This window comes from Cyrtonyx montezumae, unplaced genomic scaffold (assembly GCF_038088225.1).
Source record: "Cyrtonyx montezumae isolate F1298 unplaced genomic scaffold, pur_monq_1.0 scaffold_19, whole genome shotgun sequence".
NCBI lineage: Eukaryota > Metazoa > Chordata > Aves > Galliformes > Odontophoridae > Cyrtonyx > Cyrtonyx montezumae.
Window position 1 is genome coordinate 4894850 of NW_027071925.1, and position 19824 is coordinate 4914673.

Here is a 19824-nt window from a genome sequence, read left to right on the forward strand (position 1 = left end):
GGAAATCAGCACTGATAAAAAATTACAGCAGTAATGACCCGTATCGATAAAATATACAATGTCAGAGGAGCTCTTCTATTAAAAAAAAAAAAAAAAAAAGAAAGAAATCATCATCATATCCGACGGCCGCAGCTGTGCTCTCGTGCTGCCCTCCAGAGGCAGCTGCCACTGCCATAGACCAAACCCGGGCTGGGGTGGGGAGGGGGGGGTCCAGCAGCCCCTGCAGGGATGGGGGGGTTGGGGGTCCCCGCTGCAATGCAAAGCGCCTGAGAGGGGGGGAGGGGGGGGGAGCTGAAATCAAACACCTCAATCAAGCAGGAGTTGGGCTCAGTATGTCAGGAAGGTGTGGGGTGTGCAGTGGGGAGGCACAGCCCCCCCCACCCCACCTCACTTTGAGAGGGTTGCACCCCTCCACCAGTTTCCTCCTAAACTGCCATGGCCCCAGCTGCAGGCTGGCGGGGGGTGGGGGGCAATGGGAGCCAAAGAACAGTCCCACAACTCCCAGCAGCAGCCCCATCCCACGGGCACGCAGCCCCACGGTTGTGCATATGTGTGTGCGTGTGCCCCGGGCCCCCCCCGGGAGCCAGCCCGGGCTGCAGGACACGGGGCTGTGGTGGTGGGTGGGGGGGCATTCCTCACCTCAGGATTTGGTCTATCAGCCCCCGAGGACACAGCCCTGATCTCAAGCTTCCCATAGGCTCCGCTTAATCCCACAGCCTCCTGGGAGCTGGAATTGCACAATTATCCTAAGCCTTAAACGACTTTAAAAATAATAATACAGCAAAAACAACAGAAAAAAAAAACAGAACAAAGAAACCACGAGACCCCCACCCCCCCCACACACACACTCCCACCCCCAATGCCTCCATAAACTCTTTACATCTCTTTGGCAACAATAACTTAAAACTGTGGCAACGTGAGTCCTGTCAACGGCGAGTTCTGGTGTTTTGTGGGGTTATTTTAGGGGTTTTTTTTTGTGTGTGTGGGTTTAGTATTTTTTTTTCTTCCTTTTCTTTAAATACAAAAATAGGTTGGCAGTCCCCAGCCCTCCCCTCCCACCCCACAAACTTTGGGGTCCCCTGCTGGGCTGGGGTTGCTCCCCAAAGGGCCTGGCAATAAGCAAGGGGCAGCCCCCCCCCCGAGCACTCCCCCCAGCAGCAGAGAGGCAGTGCCAGCCCTGGAGGGGGGACACGGGGTGGCATCAAGGTGCAGGTGGGGACAAAGAGCGCCTCGGGGAGCACATGTGGGGAGAAAGCCAATGTGGGGCGGGGTGGGGGGGGGGGGCGACAATGGGGGGGGAACTGAGCAAATGTTAGCAAGGTCAGGGCACTACCCTTTAAATGCTATAATTTTATATATATATATATATATGTATATATATATATATATATATATACGTCTATTTATACACACGCAGACATCCACTCGCACACGCACTGCTGGCGCCCACCGCCTCCCCCCGGGCTGTGCCCGGCTCCAGCCAGCAGCACCCCAACTCCTTCTGACCACATCTGCCTATAAAAAAACGGAGCTCTGTGCCGGGAGCCCACACCAGGCTCCGGCTGCCCCTGTCCTGTGCGGCCGCTGGCCGGTGCCGGTGCCGGTGCCGGTGCCGGTGCTGAGGGCGCAGGTGGGGCTCACACTGCCTCATTCCCGGTCACCATCTTCGCTGCTGCCTGGAAGGAAGCAAAGAGGTGGTGTGAGTAGGGCACCAGGAGGGACAAAGCCACCTCAGGGTGATGGTGCCCACTGGGAGAGGTGCCCAGCAGAGCTGTGTAGGGTGAGGGGAGGTCTGGGTGGGGGTCTCACCTCCTACAGAGTCCATGTCTGAGTCGGAGACGTGGGTGATGGAGAACCGGGACGCTGGGGCAGGTGAGACCGTGAAGCGGGAGAACTGGAGGGGCAGCACCTGCTTTGGGGCTGGCACCAGTGTGGGCACGGCCGGGTCAGGCTCTGCTGGTGTCAGCGTGGGCATCAGGGACGGCTTCACCGGCATGAGTGGAAAGTCATCGTCCCACTCAAAGCCTCCACCTGCAACACAGAGCAAAGGGCTGGGGGCTCAGCCCATCATTAGGGTCACCCCACTGCCGCCCTCCTGACCCCACAGCCCGCTTACTCTCTTCCGAGGCGTTGCCGTCCGAGGAGTCATCTGATGCACTCAGCCTCTCCGTGGGGCTAGCAGGGCTGCTGGGGCTGCTGCTGCTGGCCGGGGGCTGCACCGAGGGCTCGGGGGCATCTGGGAAGCACTGCTCGCCCAACTCCCGCGTGGGGCTTTCCTGCATAAAGGAGACAGCGTGGGAGACGATGCCGTTGTTGGAGACAGTGCCCACCACTGCATGCCGACCTCAGCTCACTGGGGCTGCTCACCTGGTCAAAGAGGTAGATGGTGACATCGTCGTAGAAGGACACGGCCTTCTTCTTGCGCTCCAGGTCCTCGCAGAAGGCCTCAGAGATCAGGCTGGGCATCTTGAGCAGGCTGCGCAGGTTCCTGCCACTGTGGCTCTCGGCCACCACGATGGGGACGGCCACCGGCTCCTCCTCGCTCTCCTCGCTCTGCTCCTGAATGTTGTAGCAGCGCAGCTCCTCGTCTGACTCGTCACTGTCCTCCGTGTCCTCCTCCTCCTCCTCAGGCTCCTCTCGGCGCTCGGGGGTGGATGGGAGCAGGGAGGTGCCCACTGGTGCCTCATCCCCTGACAGCAGTGTGCTGGGACCCCCAGGTGCATCCCCTCCAGGCGTGACGCCCACCCTGGTGCCCTCTGGGGACAGCTCTGCTGCCCCAAGCCCTGGCATGGGGGGTACAGTCTGTTCATCCCCAGCCACATCTTCCGCGAGCCTGGGGATGCTCTCAGCCACATGGGTCCCTTCTCCCAGCACTGGCTCCTCACCATCTGGCACTGGGGGCAAGGAGAAAGTCTTGGTTGGCACAGAGTCCCCCAGCAAATCTCCATTGGGGCATGGGGAGCTGGCTGGTGCTCGGTGCTCGGTGCCATGCTCCCCCACCGTGGGACCACCAGCCTCTGCCCCCCGCCAGTCCCCTGCAGAGACCCCCTTGTCCAGTGCTTCAGCTCCCAGCGCTTTGCTGGGGGCTGCTGGGGGGCTGCCGGGTGCTCCCGGGGGGTGCAGTGTGTCCTCCCCCAGCACAGAGGCCTGGGCCGTGTCCTGCGTGTGGGGCTGGGGTTTCTCCTGCTCTGCCTCCGGGGTCTCAGAGCCATCGCTGTCCTCCTCATCCTTGGGGCCACGCTCGGCTTCGGCATCGTAGTCGGAGAAGTAGGCAGAGTCACGGTAAGGGTTCTTCTCGGAGAGGCCGTGGAGCTCAGCGCTGAAGGACGCAGAGAGCCGCGTTTCAGGGGCCGGGCCGTCCCCGTCCCCCCCCGGCAGCCCCGGGGGTGGTTTCCCCATCTGGCCGAACGCCTCGGGCTCGCGGGGCTCGTGGGGCTCCTTCAGAACAAACTCAGGGGACTCGTTGTTCTCTGTGTCGTAGCCGCTATCCAGAGCCTTGGGCTGCCCGGCGGGCGTGAAGGCAGTGGGGCTGAACACCTCGCAGGAGCTGGCGGTGGAGGGGATGTCCAGCGACTCCAGGGAGTCCGGTGTCCCCACCTGCTTCTGCAAGGACTTGAACGCCGGCGCCACGTCCGCCCGCTCCATGTAGTCCCCGGAGAAGTCGGTGAAGACGCCCGAAGTCAGCTCTGCCGTGTCCTCGTCGCTGCCATCATCACCGCCGGGGAAGCTGCTGCTGCTGGAGAAGGTTTTGTCCGGGGTGCGCTCGGTGTCGCTGGAGGGGCACACGCTGCTCTCGGCGGCCGCCTCTGCAGACACCGACGCCTCGGGGCCCTCCAGAGCAGGCTGGGCACTGTCTACACCAGGCTCCCCGGTGGGATCAGGGCTCGGCGCGGCAGTGCCGGCCATAAGGATGACCTCCCCAGGGCCCGTCCCAGCCGTGCCGTGGGGCACAGGGCTGCAGGGAGGGCTGCAGGGCTCCATGCCCTCAGCCGGGCGGGCATCCTGTGGGCACGGCTGCGCTCCGGCTTCCAGAGCCGCGTCGGGGCCGCCAGCCAGCGCTGCTGCCTGCGAGCGGACGGAGGCTGATGAGTCACGGCTCTGCCAGGCCTGGCTCCGCGGGGAGGGCGAGCGGCACTGGGAGGAGCCGGGGGGCTGAGGCTGCTCCTGCCGCGGGCGGCGGAAATCGATGCCCGGCGGGGACCCCCCGAGCTGGGACTGGGCGCGCGGTGGCACGGTGCCCAGCGGCTTGGCCATCAGCCCGCGGAAGGTGATCATGCGGCGGTAGCACCAGCTGTCGGCGGGATCGCGGGCGGCAGGGCTGCCACTGCCGATGTTGTTGTTGGAGGAGCTGTTGGAGGCCCAGGGCTGCTGCTGCTGGGGGGCTGCGGGGAGGGGAGCCCCGGGGGGGCTGTCGTCGCCCAGCTCCAGCGTCACGCAGTCTGGATGGGCTTCCCCCTGCGCTGGTGGCTGCCCGTAGTGCTGGGGGCTGTAGGTGCAGTTCACTGAGGGCGCTGGTGGCTGCCCGTAGTGCTGGGGGCTGTAGGTGCAGTTCACTGAGGGCGAGACGCCCAGTGGGTCGGTGAAGATGCTGCGCTGGAAGCCAGGCACAGACCAATCCTTGTCACCAGGCTCGGCACGCTCCTCATCCAGCAGGAACCGCTCGGGGCCGGGGGATGGCACGTAGCCGTGCTGCTCCTGCCCTGCGTAGGGGTAATACTCAGCGCACTCCCACGAGCTCTCACCTGCCGGCACGTGGCCCAGCAGCGGCTCCATGCTCAGCGAGGCGGTGGGGCTGCTGTCCGAGTCGTCCCGCGTGCCCTGGGCTCTCCAGCAGGACGAGGAGCCACACTCACCCTCGGGGCTGTAGGAGCACATGGCGTAGTCCATCTCAGTGCTGCCCTCAGCCGGGCCCTCGATGCGGATGTAGTACTCACTGCTGAGCGAGGGGCTGTGTGCGCCCAGGATGGGCACCATGCCCGGCGGTGGCAGGCTGGGGCAGCCCGGCTGCTTGCACTCATAGCAGGAGGGTGATACCCCCAGGCTCAGGTGTCCCGCAGATGTTGCTGGGTAATAGAGCTCGTGGTAACGCGCGGCACTGCTGGGGCTGAGGGAACCCAGGGGCGCCTGGAAGTGCTCGGTCTTGGTGTGCTCCCACTTGTACTCGAAGTTAAGGCCGTGGCTGGTCTCCATCACGGTGAGGATGTCGTCCCCGTCCGAGGGGAAGCCGTCAGCTGAGAAGTGCTCCAGCAGAGGGAAGGAGGAGAGCTCAGTGCCGTGGTGGCTGCCGCTGGCGCTGCCGTTGGGCTTCATGGAGTTCCAGCGCTTCTCAAACTCCTCCTCCGCCTCCGTCGCACCTTTGGCACAGAGGTATGAGAGCAGCAGGTGCACCTCCTCGGCTGTCGGGCGCTGCTCGGGCTGCAGCCAGCAGAACTGCATCACTTCATACCTGCAGCAACAAGGAGCGGGGCTCAGCACCGTGCCCGCTCCGTGCCACAGCCACAGCCGCACACCCCCGGGGGGACGGGGAGAGCTCCTCACCAGCGCTCTGCCAGCGACAGCTTCAGCTGGGGCTTGGGCAGCTTCAGCTGCTGCTCCTTAATGGCGTAGGCAAGCACCTGCCGGTCGGAGTAGTGATCGTAGGGCTGGCTGCCCAGCTCAAACAGCTCCCAGATGGTGACACCCAGTGACCTGCAGGAACAGCGTGATTGCTGGGGGCATGGGGAGACCCCCAGCCCGCCACCGGCCGGCATCCAGACACCATGCACCCACTGTGCCCCCCCACTCAGCTCACCAGACGTTGCTGGCCTTGGTCTGGTCCACAACGAGCAGGTTGCCGTGCACCTCGTCAATGAGCTCGGGTGCGATCCAGCGCAGCGGCACCCACAGCTGGTCGGCCGTCACAAAGTAGTCGTCCTGCCAAGTATGCAGGGTCAGTACGAGAAGAGAATGTCAAAACGACACGTAAAGGACAGGGCACACCACTAGCCCACTGCTGCCATCCTCCCCAGCCCCACTGCACCGCCACCCCACAGCTTCACCCTGCACCTCCAGCCCCATTGTGCTGCTCCTCCAGGCTCACACCTCCTGGAAGGGAAGGGAAAGAGGAAAAGAGGGAAGGGAAGGGAAAGAGGGAAGGGGAAAGAAAGAGGGAAGAGAAAGAAAGAAAGAGGGAAGGGAAGGGAAAGAGGGAAGGAAGGGAAGGGAAGGGAAGGAAGGGAAGGGAAGGGAAGGGAAGGGAAGGAAGGGAAGGGAAGGGAAGGGAAGGGAAGGGAAGGAAGGGAAGGGAAGGGAAGGGAAGGGAAGGGAAGGGAAGGGAAGGGAAGAGGGAAGGGAAGGGAAGGGAAGGGAAGGGAAGGGAAGGAAGGGAAGGGAAGGGAAGGGAAGGGAAGGGAAGGGAAGGGAAGGGAAGGGAAGGGAAAGGGAAGGAATGTACAGAGGGGTGTTTGGGTGTGTACGTGCACAGAGAAATACAGGCAGAGCCATTACTGCGTCCCTGAGCTCCCCCAGACCCAGTACAGTGGGGGTCCCAAGTCCCAAGCCCCCTCCTCACCCTAACCAGCCTTACTTTGTACTTGCAGTGCGAGAGCCCGTAGTCCCCAATCTTGACAGTCAGGTCGGCGGTCAGTAGGCAGTTCCCGCAAGGGCCCAAGTCACTGCCAAGCAAAGCCCCACTGCTGTCACCACCCCCACGGGGGGGACACGGGGTACCCAGCGCCCAAGGGACCACCACTCGGGCACCCCCCCAGCAGCACTGCTGCCCAGTGCTGGGAGCGGGAGGGCTGTGTGGCTGGGAGTGCCGATCACCAGGCACCCAATGCACAGCAGGAATTCTCGTGCAGCGTTCCAGCTGCGCCTCTGTCCGTCCGTCCATCCGTCACGCGCTGAGCCAAGCGGAAAGAAGGTCTCCCCAGCAACGTGAGCCCCAGCCACTTCCTACCCGTCCAGCTGGGCACGGGCTGGGCTCCCACAGGGCACCCGGAGGGGTGCACTCATATGGGATGCACATCGGGACAGTGCAGCAAGGGCAGGATACCACACGGGAAACCCCACTCCACCACTTCTCCCCATTGCAGTGCTCCCAGTTCGGGTTGGGAAGGTCCGGTGGCCCCGATGCAGCGCTCCCCTTCCTCAACAAAATCACTGATGCTGGAGTCTCCGTGTGCAACTCACTCAGCACCAGGATATTGTTGGGCAGGAGGAGCAAGGTGGGGCGGGCACAGCCTAGGGGTCGCTCAGCCCACTCCCCCCCCCCCCGCCACGACCCACAGCTCTACCTGTGGATGTAGTTGTTCCTGTGCAGGTGCAGCACACCACAGGCCACCTCACACGCCATCCTCTGCAGGGTGAGCGGGGTCTGGGGCCATGGACTCAGCCCCCCGGCAGCTCCGTAGGTATCCCTTCAGGTCACCCTGCAGGGCAGTGCCACCGTCACCACAACCCCCTCCCACACCCGGTGGGTCCCAGGCCCAAATGTGCCGAACACAGCACAGTGGTGCCACCCCCACAGCACTCCACAGCCCCAGCTCGTGGGGCCATGGCACTCACCAGCGGGCAGAACTCCATCACCAGCAGGTAGGGGGGGTGACCCTCAGCGCACTGGGCCAGGCACTGCAGCAGGTTGGTGTGCTGGAGAGCCCTGCGGGGCAGAGTGAGGGGCACGCTGGCACCATGGGGGGGGAGCATCCCCGGTGCCTCCTCCACAGCGCAGGGGCAGCTGGGAGCGGCTGGGAACGGGTACCAGCACGTCCCAGCACCCCAGAGCACGCCACAAAGGGGCATTTGTTCGGCTCTCATGGGATGTGGAGCAGCTCTGTGCCCCCCCTCCACACTCATGACCTCAGTGCTGAACACCAGCAGCATCCTGCAGCCAGTGAGCCCCAGTGCTGCCTGAAGAGCTCAGCAAAATGTGGCACAGGCGCTCCGTCCCCAAGCAGTCCCCCCTCCCAGCAGCAGCACCGCAGAGCACCCCCAGCCCTACCTGTAGGGCTGTGCTTCCTCCAGGAACTGCATCTGGTCCTGCACGCTGGCACTGGCCTTCAGCTCCTTCACCACCACCTGTGTGCTGCTGATGCCCGAGTTCACCTCCCCCAGGAACACCTGGGGGGCAAGGGTCAGGCACGTCCCCATCTATCCATCCTCACTGTGCCTTGCTCCCAGTGTGGGACACGGTGTCCCCTGCAACCCACATCCCAGTGGGGCACAAGTGCTGGAGCAGCCCCACAGGGACCAGATCCTGCACGCACCCTGCCCCAGTACCCCAACACCCCGATGCCCCGTGCTCACCTTGCCAAACCATCCGTGCCCGATCTCCTTCAGGTACAGCAGGCTCTGCCGCCCAAGGTCCGCGGACTTGAGGAGCTGCACTGTAACAGAGCACATCCAGCTGCCCGTGCGCTCATGTGCCCACCCATACCCCCAACCCACCCGAGTTACCCGCCAACTCCAGCCAAGCCCTGGGCTCCTCCCTGCTGTGTCACCCCACGCTGTCCTGGGATGCTCCATCAGCGGTGGGGGGGCCATCCCCAGGCACCCCGCATCCTTCCCACCGGGCATCCCGGCGTGGCCGTGCCGGTGTGGGGGACATGGAGTGTCCCCAAACACAGTGCTGGGCAGCTGCTCTCTGCTCCTCCCCAGGGATGGGGAGAGCAAAATGGAGCTGAGCTGGAGCTCTGGCATTTAGCCTCAGTCCCAGCCCCCTCCCAGCGCAGGTCCTGCCCCTCGTGTACCCATGCCAAGGGGTGCAGCAATGGGGCCATTGTTGGACTGCGTCACACCGCCCCAGCCCCACCACACTGCTGCCATTCTCTGAGCTGGGGAGCGACAATGGGAGCGAGGGGGCTGTGGCACAGTGCCCCCCCCCCCGGATTCCTCTCCCACTCACTGCCTTGTTTACGCAGGGCCATGGGACAGAGTACCCCACAGGATGGTTCAGTGGGCATGGTAGGGATGGGCTGATGTGATCTTAGTGGTCTCTTCCAACCAGAATGATTCTATGTTCCAGCACAGGCCAGCAGGGACGTACACGGCTCCCCTTGGTGCCAAAGGACCTCATCTTCCCATCACCTCTTCGGGAGCTGTTTCAGCTGAGCCTGTGATCACCCCTCCTGGCCCCACCCCACCTATGCCCTGGGGTGCACAGGGGTCCCAAAATGCTTGGTGCTCCCCCCCCCCCCAACCCCATCAGCAGCTTACCTGAGCGCCCTGGCTGCTTGGCCATGGGCAGCGAGACCTCAGTGAGGGGCAGGACATACACCTCGGGGCCATGCTGCGTGGCAGGTGAGCCCTGGGCTGAGAACTCCGTCACGTAGTCGTCCCCCTCCGCGTTCTCAAACTCCTGGGCCAGGATGAAGGGGAGCACACGGTGGGGGAGGGGGGGAAACAGAGCAGAGACAACTGACCCTGCGGGCTCCCTGCAGCTTGCCCCGCATCTCACAGCACAGTCCCCCCCACCTCACATCGTATCACCGAGACCCCCAGGCAGTGACCCCAACCCCATACCTGGCAGTGATGCTCCACCAGCCCCCGGCTCCTGAAAGCCGCCCGGGCGAGCAGGTAGGTGATGGTGAGCATGGTGCCTGCTCATGGTGCTGAGCGCCGCGACCCCGCGGGCACTGCCAGTGCCCAGCTGCAGCTCCCTGCCCCTATATAGCTGCCGCGGGGGCACGAGGGGGCTCATTGTTCCCCTGCTCGAGGTGCTCCAGTGTGGGACGGTTATACAACGACCCGGCGTGTCCCCCCCTTGCCTGATCCCCCCCCACTCTGGCGCGGGCGCCGCGAGCCTCCACAAAAATCCCAGCAATTAGAGAAAACTGTTTCTCGGCACATTCTGTGCCTGTGAGGTCAGGGTGCCTCCCACCCCGGGGGCGTGCGGGTGGGACCGCCGCGGCCCTTAACCATGCTGTGGCCTGGCCCGGGGTGATGCGTGGGGCTGAGCCCTCTCCCAGCGACCCTGCACTGAGCAGCAGGCACATCCCACACGGTGATGTGGCACGGGGTGACCCCCGTGGGGGCCGCAGCCCCCTGCCCACACCGGGTGCCCGGCGCTCACCTTGAAGCCGATGTCTCCCTTCTTGCAGCACAGGCAGGCCAACATGAGGAAGATGAAGGTGAAGAGCCCAGAGAAGGAAACGGCCACAACAGCCAGCGAGGAGGACCAGGACAGCTCGCTAAGGGGGGGTGCCGTCTGCGGGGACATAGAGGTGCGGGGTCAGGGGAGGGGATAGGGCTGCCCAGGGGGTGCACATGGGGGCTTTGCTCACACGGTGCCGTCACTGCTGTGCCCCCCACTGCGCTCTGGCATATTGCAGCCCCAAACCCCACATCCCATCGGGCACAGGGACAGGATTGCTGCCCACCACCCCGCAGCTCATCCCCTCTCCGCGAGCCTCCACCACCGGCTGCAGCTGCCACATTACTATTCTGCCCAGGGCCTCCCCGAACAACCGGCGCCTTGTGGTGCAAGGAAGCGGGAAGGCCACAGCACCGCCGCGACAGCGGACAGCGGCACAGAGACCCCCAACCCACCCCACACACCCACCCACAGCACCGAGCTGCGCCTCCACACCCTGCCTTCCCCATTGCACCGAGGGATGGGGGCACGCTGCCACCTCCCCCCCCCACATCCCCTTCCCAAAGCCCAGCTCAGCACCACGCGGTGCCGAGCGCACGGCGGCTGCGCCATCACCAACCCCAAACCTCTCCCACCCCATGCACCGGTGTGCAACGCCGTGCCCGGCATCGTGCTGCCGGCTCTGCCCCCACACCGGCGTGTCCTTGAGGAGGGCACCTGAAGGACAGGAGGGCTGGGGATCCCAGCTCTGGGGCACGGAGCACCACGGGCCCCGCACCGCAGGGAACGCGGCCGCCGCTGGCGCGGCAGCTCCAGAGCCATCTTCTGAGGCTCAGCGATGCGCAGCCGAACCGGGGAGGAGCCAGGGGTGGCATTCTCGCTGCTTGCAGCCGGTTTCCATGGTGAACACACTTTGTGCAGCGAATGTCACCATTTTCCTTGGATAGTGGGACAGCAAGAGAGAAAATGACTCACAGAAAAGAGCCTTTTGAATGCCGACGGGAGCAGAGCGCGGCGACAGAAGCCGTTCCAGCAGAGACCGTCCGCTGAGCCGCCCCAAGGCCCCGGCGCAGGAAATGCAGCTTTTCGGATGAACCCGTTTCCAAAACAACGCGTTCTGCCTCAGTTTCCCCACCTGCACCACCGCTGGTGCAAGGGTGGGTGTCACCACTCCACGAGCACTGGGAGCCCCGTGATATCACCGTGATCACACCCAGCACGGGACCTCCCCCCCCCCCTCCCCTCCAGGCAGCTCTGCAGTGCTCCCCCCACATCAAACTGCCCTCTCCATGGGGTCATGCTGAGCACGGCCAGCTCAGTGCACCCACAGCAGCAACTGCTGCATCGCTCAGCATCAGCCCCGGAGCCAAGAGAACAGCAATGCTCCAGCACTGCCTGCAAGCCAGGCAACACTGTGCTCCATCCCCCTGCTGTGGGGCGGGGGTGGCATTCAGTAGACCCCCAGGGTGGCACAGGATCCTGTTCAGGCTCCCGAGATCAGAGCAGTAAAGCAGAGAGCGCAGAGATGCTGAGCACAGTGGGGTCCACGCTGCCCACACCCCGCATCCTGTTGCATCGCTCACCCAGCTCAGGGAGGCTTCCCCTAAAATCCTTTCCCTAAAAGGCACCCGAGCAAGGCTGCGACCAACCCCAGAGCCCCGCAGCGAGGGATGGGCTCAGCCCTTCCCGTCTCCTTTGCTGACTCACGTTTGCTGAGTGCCTGCGGCCGCTCCGCCAGCCATCACCCGCTGCCGGGATGTGCCACGGCCGCCACTCTGCCCGGCAGCAGCGGGTGAGGAGCGGGGCTGACGTCTGCGGAAGGGGAGAGCCCGGGGCTCCCTGCAGGGCTCCGCATGGCCGAGTGGGTTGGCAGGAGCAGGGTTCTGCCCACTTGGTCACACACCTGAGACCACCCCCGAGCCCCTTGCTGCGGGTCCTGGTGCAAGCTGCCCAACCGTGCCTCAGTTTCCCCACCTTACAGCCACGAGCATGGTGGATGCAGGATCACAGATCCTCTCCCAGCACGATGGAGAAACCCCTGTGGTCTCACTGTGCACAGACCCTCGCTTGACCTGGGGTCCCCATGCTGCTATGTGCAGGGGAGTTGGACAGAGCAGGGAGCACTCCGGGGTCCCCATCCTCTGGCACTGGTCCCAATGAGGATGGCAATGGGAGCACAGCCGGGAGAGGACGGGCTCAGGGAGGGCACAGGGCTGGGTTTGGGCACGATGCAAAGCCGGGTCTGGGCACGGTGTAGGGCTGGGTGTGGGTTTGGGCAGGGTGCCTGGTGCAGGGTTCAGAGCTGGGCGTAGGCAGGGTGCAGGGCTGCGTTTGAGCAGCGCAAAGGTCTGGGGCCGGACTGGGGCAGGCTGCCCTCACTCAGGACCCAGCACTGCATCCCATCACAAGCTCAGCACTCTCAGCCGCTCTCCCGGTGCAAGCACAGCTCTGGTAACATTATAAATCCCCATCGAGACGAAGGGCCTGGATCCATGGGCAGCTTCCAGGAAAGCAATTTTACACCTCAAAGGATGAGCGCGCTGCTCACCCATACGCAGCCAGGCAGCAAGAAACCATCCGCTGCCATTTAGCACGAAAACACGAGGCTGCTCCACGCAACTCCGGGGGGAAACCGAGGCACAGTTGGCACCACAGCCCATCGGGTGCCACAGAGGGGTTCACCTCCAACGCAGTGTGCACAGCATTCCTCTGCCGTCCCGGTGGGCCGACTTCACCGACGCAGAAGCATCTTAAAAGGATTGATTCTCACCTCTCAGTTCGGGTTTTACCACCTCGAGATTTAAAAATAATAATAATAATAACAATAATTAGGTGGAAAAGTAAAAATAAATAATAATAATAAAAATTCAGCTGTCATTTTGTAACGCGGTGGAATGGAAACGGGGGACGTCATAAGAGCGGCACTGAGCAGCAGACGGAAAGCCACGCTCCCCCAGCACAGCCCTGCTGCTGCAGGCTGGGCAGTAGCAGCCAGACACGGACAGCTTTCCCTTTCCTTTCCTGAGAAAACAACCATATTTGTTTATTTTTTAAGCACGCAAAGCGAGATTCAATCCCTTTTTTAAATGGTATTCTCTCGGTCGGTGTTTAAATCGGGTCTGGAGGCCATCGCCGTGAAGCTTCCCCCCTTCCCTCCCTCCTGTGCTGGCAGGGACACGCAGCTCCACCACAGCGAACCCACAGCCATGGCTGCAGCCACATCCCAGCACCGGAGCACAGCGCGGGCTCCTCATGGCTGGCAGGGCTCCGTGCCTTGGGGCGGGGAACTGGTGCCCGTGTGGCCTCCAGGGAGGAGAGCGTGGATGGGCAACCCGTGTGGGAAGGGGGGATGTTGCAGCCTCCTGGACATGGCACCATGGGAACCTCTGGGAACAGCACCATGGACGTAGCACCACGGACATGGCACCATGGGAACTATGGGCACAACATCATGGGCACTATGGGCACAGGACCTTGAGCACAGCACCATGGACACTATGGGCATGGCACCGTGGGCACGGCCACAACACGGCTCCCAGCAGCCGGCAGAGCAGCATTTACGTAACGACGGGAGAGAAGCCGCGTGGAGCAGGGCAGCCTATTTTTATCAGAAACGTTCAGCGACGTTATGAAACAAGAAGCCTCGGCTCCAAAAACAAGCGGCAGGAGCGGGCAGGGCTCCTGCGAGAGGCGTGCACTGACAGCAGCCCCACACACCTCCAACCCGCCCTGCGCCGGGCAGCCCCGACATCCCGGGCCGTGGCAAACTGGGGGGTCCTGCCCACCCCCCCCTCCTGCTGCTCTTTGCTGCTGCCCTAAAGCTGCATGGATGCGCTGCCTGGCTTTGGGAGCGTCCCTTTGCCTGCCCCAATTTTGGAGAGCTAGGCAGCGTGACATCCATCCCAGCCCCTTTGCACTGCTTCTGAACAGCACCCCCCCACCCCCCCAATCCCAGACAGGCTGGGCAAAGAGGGGAAGAGACCCTGAGCATTGGTGGGGAAAGGATTTTAGGAAGCGGTTATGGTGGCAGCACTGGGGCTGCCCATCCATCCCCCAAGTGCCCAATATCCCCACCTCATGCCCACCCTTTGAGACCTCAGGGCCTCCCTGAAGCTGCCGCCCTGAGAGCATCACCACGGCCTTCCCGAGGGACACTGCACCCTCTGTGCAGTGAGGTGTGTGCGATGCAGCTTCCCACTGAGCCCCGCACTGCAGAACAGTGGCATCAGGAGTGCCCTGAGCAGGAGGACCCCCTGGCACTGACCAGAGGTGCACAGCCCACCCTTGAGAAGCATCCAGCCCCACAGCCCACAGTCCCCCATGCCCCCCAGCAGCCCGGCCATGTTGCATCCTGCAGAGAGATGCCCCACTTACAGTGCATGCCACGCAGGAGCTTCCCTTTGCTCCAGCATTAAAACAACAGTGGTGGCATTGGCGTCAGCAGCGATGGCACTGCGAGAGGGGAAGGGACGGGAAACGGGGCCTCCAGCCACCGCCGCTCGCTCCCCTCGTCCCAGGGACAGTCACTTGCAGGAAATCCTGAACCTGCTGCTGCTTCCTCCAGTGGCCAACCCCTCCCCGGCACAGCCCCATCCCCTCAGCCAGCCCCAGCACCCTGTGCCTGCAGTCCACCCCCCTCCATGGGGCTGCCCTTTGGGGCAAAGCCCTCGCAGTCCCGACTCGCAGTGGGAAGGGGGCCTGGCATGGGCTGCACAGGGGCTGCTCAAGCCTTTAAGGCAATCATTTATAGCAATCTCAGGCCCAGGAGGTGGGACCAACATCCTCTGGCCATAGGCAGGATCCTAGGACCACTCTCTGGCTCCCAAGTGGGGTTTTTCACCCATAGAGAATCCCAGCCTGATCCAGGGTCCAGCTCCTGTCCCCAACCCGGTGCTCAGCCCCCACATTCTCCCCCAAGGGCAGAGATGGGACAGGGCAGAGCTAGAACCCCCACCAGGTGGTGACAGTTCCCAGGCTCGCAGCATGCTACTGGAGCTGCATGGGGTAACACCATGGGATGAGCATCACTCAGTGCCCACTGCACCGCGACCCGAAGCAGGAAGAGCCTGACTCAGTGGGGATTTCCAACTGGAAAACACTGGGAGGTGACAGCCTGTGACCAACAGCCCGTGGGGCAGGGAGGACCCCAGCTCCAGGCAGACCCCACTAAACACAGCCCCTGTCTGGGCACAGTCCCATGCCCACAGGACAGCTGTGGCACTGCTCTCCAGGCAGCACAGTGCAGACAGCAGCACTGCCCTGCATCCCAGTGCCAGGGCAGGAGCTGCCAGGCACCCCACGTCCCACGGGCAGGGAGAGCCGGGCAGGGAGCCCGTGAGTCACCACCCCACCTCTCCCGAGAGATCTGAGCCCTTTCAACCCCCGGCATATTGATTTCTCCTAATTGGCTTTGACAGGGATCCGTATCGCCATCCAAAACGTAATCGCCCGTATGCGTGGGAGCGAGGAGAAGGAAGGAGGGGAGAAGTGTGTGTGTGGGGGGGGGGGTTGGAGCAGACGGGCACCCCCTGGGGGAGCGATGCTGGTGCCGATGCCGTCCTGCAGCGGGGCCCAGCTGCCCTGCTGCACTGCGGAGCTGCACCGACGCCATCGCCAGCAGCAGCCCAGCTGTGAGCACCCCCTCTCCAGCATCCTCCCCTCCCCCCTCCCCACCTCCCCCAGGGACCCCCCTGCCTCCGTGCCTGGACAGACGGACAGGCCTCGTGCTGACACCTTCCACGCGCTGGCAGCTCCTGGCAGGATCTGTGCGGTGAGGTGTGCACGATGCAGCTTCCCACGCGCCGCCGGGTGTTACGCTTCCCCCACTGCAGCCGCCTCCAGCCCACGTCCCGGCTCGCTGCCCCAAATCTGACCTTTGCATCCACCCTGCTGCCCTCACTCCTCATGAGTTCTGTGGTTCTCGGTGCCCCTCTGCTGCCGTTCCCCATGCCAACCCCCCTGCCAGTGCTGCCCAGCAATGCAGGACACTTGTGGCACAGGGATAGGGGCAAGGGATGCAGCACGTGCCAGCTGGACCCAAAATCACAGCGCCGAGGAGAGGTCCCATCACTGCCCCACAGCACTGAATGCAGCCACTGGGTACCCACCAGCTCCTGGGAACACCATGCAGGTGGCACCGGAGCATGGCCAAAGGACAGTGATGGCATGGACAGCACCGGGGTGGGGGCATGGAGCACCTCGAGCTCAGCCCCACTGCTCCCCAAAGCTGCAGCCCCACAGCAGCACCCTGCTGCCCCCGACACGCCGAGCAGAGCCCCGCTGCCTGCAGCATCTCCGTTGTTCAAAAGCCGTCACTGTGCTGCTCAGAAAGAAAAGGGGAAGGAGAAACACGGGTAGGGGAAGAGAGGACATTTCTCACCATTTCAAAATGTGCTCAGCAAGCTGAGATGGGGAAATCCAGGCTGGGGGCTAGGGCAGCACTGACCCCGGCCCCACATCATCGGGGCTGTGAGCACCACTGGCCCAACACCACCAACTGTGCAGTGGGAAGCAGCGAGGCCTCGGAGGCAGTGGGGCTGCAGAGATGTCCTTCCTCACAGCTCAGCCCGGCTCCAGGCGTGAGCACCCCCAGGCCTGAAAAGGCCCCAGGCCCCCATCCCTCCCCACCCTGAGCCAGCAGCACTGGGATGCGACGGCAGCAGTTCTCCACCCAGTGCAGAATGGCACGAGCACATCACACAGAGGGGCCAACGACATCACCAAAAACACGAGCTGAGCATGGAGCAGAGGACAGCCCCTCCACCCCCAGCTGTCCCCACGGTTCCTCTTGCCCCATGCCCCCCACAGACAGCAGGGAAATGGGGCTGGCACGGGAGGTGCCGCGCAGGCGGAAGGTGCTGCCAACCGTACGGGATCAACAAGCCCGTGAAACAGAGCACACACATCCACCCCCCCCGCCTCTAATTTCTTCCCCTGACAGTAACCGTGGGTGCCAGTGGCAGCAGAGCCCGGATCGGGGAGCACGGCAGCATGGCGATCGGCAGCGATGGAAAACCTTCCTGCAGAAGGATGCTGAAAGCAACCGTGCCCCGCAAATCCCCAGGTTGACGGGATTAGCATGGCAAATTGGGCGCTGGGCGAAAATCATAGCGAAGGCTGAGAGTGGTAAACACGTCTCCATTCCCAGCGCTGCCGCATTTAAGATGCAAATAAAGAGGTTTCCTTCCTAACGCAGATCGATACCGAGCAGGCTGCGAACCAGCGGAGCTCCGGGCGGGTAAATCCCGGCCGGTCCGCATTTACAGCCCCCCCAGTGCCGGCTCCGGCAAACGGAGCGGTGTCACCGCCACAGAGGAGAGGGGATTCGCGATGTGACAGTGACATCCAGAGCCACGCAGCCACCGCGTCCCGTCAGGGCAGCGCCGGGTCGGCTTCCTCCGCTCCGGTGACAAAGGGACGGTGCCAACGCGCTGCCATCCCGCAAGGATGCTCCGCCGTGGGTCACCGCACCGACCCCACCATCAGCTCCGGGGAACGCGGGTGCCATTCACATACGCGTGCCATCCCCGCGGCACACGCAGCCCACGCCGAGGCCAGAGCTGCCGGTACCCCCCCCCCCCAACCCCAACCCCAACCCCAACACCCATCGGGAACGCGCTGCAAACGGCCCCAAAAACCCACACAAAAGCCAACGCCGCTCCGCGCCCGTGCGCGGCCGCTTCCTGCAGATGCGGCGCAACCGAAACCGTGCAACCGCGCTTACATAACGGCAGCCCCGCACTCCTCCGGTACCCCCCGGCCCCGTTCTCACCGCCGCTGTCGGCGTTATTTTCCCATCAGACAAACAAATGTCCCCGCAGGCGGTGCGGTCCCGCGATTCCTCAACGGGGGACGAAACGGCGCCCGATGCGGAGCGGTTCCCGCAGCGCACGGTGACATTTGGAGGTGCGGGAGCGGCGCTCCGTTCCCCGCACCGGAGCGGCCCCGAACCCGCGGAGAAGCGGTGCGGGACTGCGGGGACGGAGCGGCGGTGGGAACGGGGAACCGGGGGCGAAGGAAAAGGGATGGGGGGGGGGGGGGTGAGGGGAGCCGAGGAGGGATGCGGGGACCGCTGCGAGGGGTCGGGGGAGCGGGAAGGGAAAAGCGGAGCCGCCCGCAGAGGGATGCGGAGGGGCTGCGGCGGTGCGGGGCTGCCGGTGCCTCCGGGCCCGAGGGGCTGCGGCACTCACCGGGATCGAAGTGGGAGCTGAAGGCGAGGCTGGGGCTGAGGAAGGCGGCCGACATGGCAGCGGCGGCGGCGAGGCGGCCCATGGTGCGGCGGGAGCCTCACGGCCGCCGGCTGCCGCTGGCCCCGCGCTGGGCACGGCGGCGGCGGCGGCTCCTCCTCCATGGCGGCCGCCGCGGCCCCGCGCCCCGTGCCCCGGGGAGGGGCCGCGCCGCCGCCGAGCGGGATGGGGAGGGGAGGGGAGGGGAGGAGAAGAGAGGGGAGGGGGCGGCAGGTGGCGGCCCCCGGTCCGCAGCGGTGGGATCGCGCCTCCGCCGCCCCCGCGCGGCCCCGACGGGAGAAACCCCCGCCCCGTCCCCCGGGAGGGGATCCCCACGGGGCAGCCCCCACCCCACAGTCGGTAAAGGCGGCATCGGCCCCGCGGAGCTGTGCTGGTGCTGCGCTGCCTGCGGGAAGCGGAATGGGGCACCCTGCCTTTGTACCCCCCCCCATCTCCACCTCACCCCTGCCCCAGCACCACGGGAGATCATCACCCCCCGCACAGCCCCCACAGCCCTGCTCAGTGGGGGACCCTTCGGGCTGGGGGTACCAGCACGGCCTCGTGTGCTCAACGCCGCAGCCCCCACACGTGGGGCTGCACCCCTAAAACGTGGGTGCATCACGCCATCGGGGGCACCCGTTCAGCAGCCCCCCGGGAGGCAGCTGGGTGCAGGGATGTCCCTTTGGGTCCGTGCTGGCCTGGGGAGCAGCACGCACAGCCTCCGGCACGGGGCTCGCTGTCGGTTTGAACACGTAAAGCCAAATTTTGCATAAAACAATTAATTTTTTACAAGACTTCAAGCTCGCAAAGAACACCACGCTGCACATGTCACGTTGCCACAAATAGATCCAGGGCTGGAAAAACTGCAGACTTCACAGGGAATAAACAGTTCTCCATCCTCTTGGAGCCAGCTCGTTCCTTTGTGCTCACAGTGGGGCCGCGGCCACTGTCCCCCCCCTGTATGAGCACCCCCATGGCCGCCCCTCTGCCCCCACGTCCCAATGCTCGGGTTCAGCGCAGCCTGGGGATACCCACACGTCCCCTGTGTGCTCTGCTGGGATGGAGCTTTGGGCTCCAGGGATGGGGATGTGGCAGGGTGGGGAGGTGACAGAGGGCAGCGGGTGCCATGGGGAGCGGGGGCCACGCAGGGCTGTTCCCGTGGTCACCGCAAGGCAGAACGTACCCAGGGGGCACCCACAGCCCATCCCGATAGAGCCTCCCCCCCGTGGGGTGGTTTTGGTGAGTGGATGGGGTTGAAATAACCCAGCTGTGGTGGGGGGTGCTCGGCGGGGGATGGGAACTGGGATCACCCCCTCCAGCCCCTCGGCCGCTTTGTCTGGGGCCGCAGCTAATCCCCGCTGGGCAGACACCAGCTTGAGCCACAATCTCTGCACAGCGGCTGCCAAAAGCACCCGGCCCTCCTGACCTCCTTCCCACCGAGCAGCTCGGCCTGCTCGTGGGCTCCACTGATCCCAGCTAATCCACAGCGAGAGGAAGGCTCCTTAATTGGGGAGCTTGGCACAGCCGGTG

The 19824-nt window shown here is 64.2% G+C and overlaps 1 protein-coding gene across 1 annotated transcript; it reads right to left on the reverse strand.

Moving 5' to 3' along the window:
- Window positions 1-1618: 1618 nt before the first annotated feature.
- On the reverse strand, window positions 1619-18399 carry AATK (apoptosis associated tyrosine kinase). Its single transcript, XM_065735356.1, is given in 16 exon segments — window positions 1619-1676; window positions 1810-2031; window positions 2117-2276; window positions 2368-5446; window positions 5539-5688; window positions 5792-5913; window positions 6566-6653; window positions 7275-7351; window positions 7353-7409; window positions 7546-7636; window positions 7979-8097; window positions 8284-8363; window positions 9193-9334; window positions 10049-10174; window positions 10176-10183; window positions 18259-18399. Coding segments are annotated over 16 exon segments (4632 nt in total). The 5' UTR covers window positions 18341-18399; the 3' UTR covers window positions 1619-1647.
- Between the last annotated feature and the right edge of the window lie 1425 nt (window positions 18400-19824).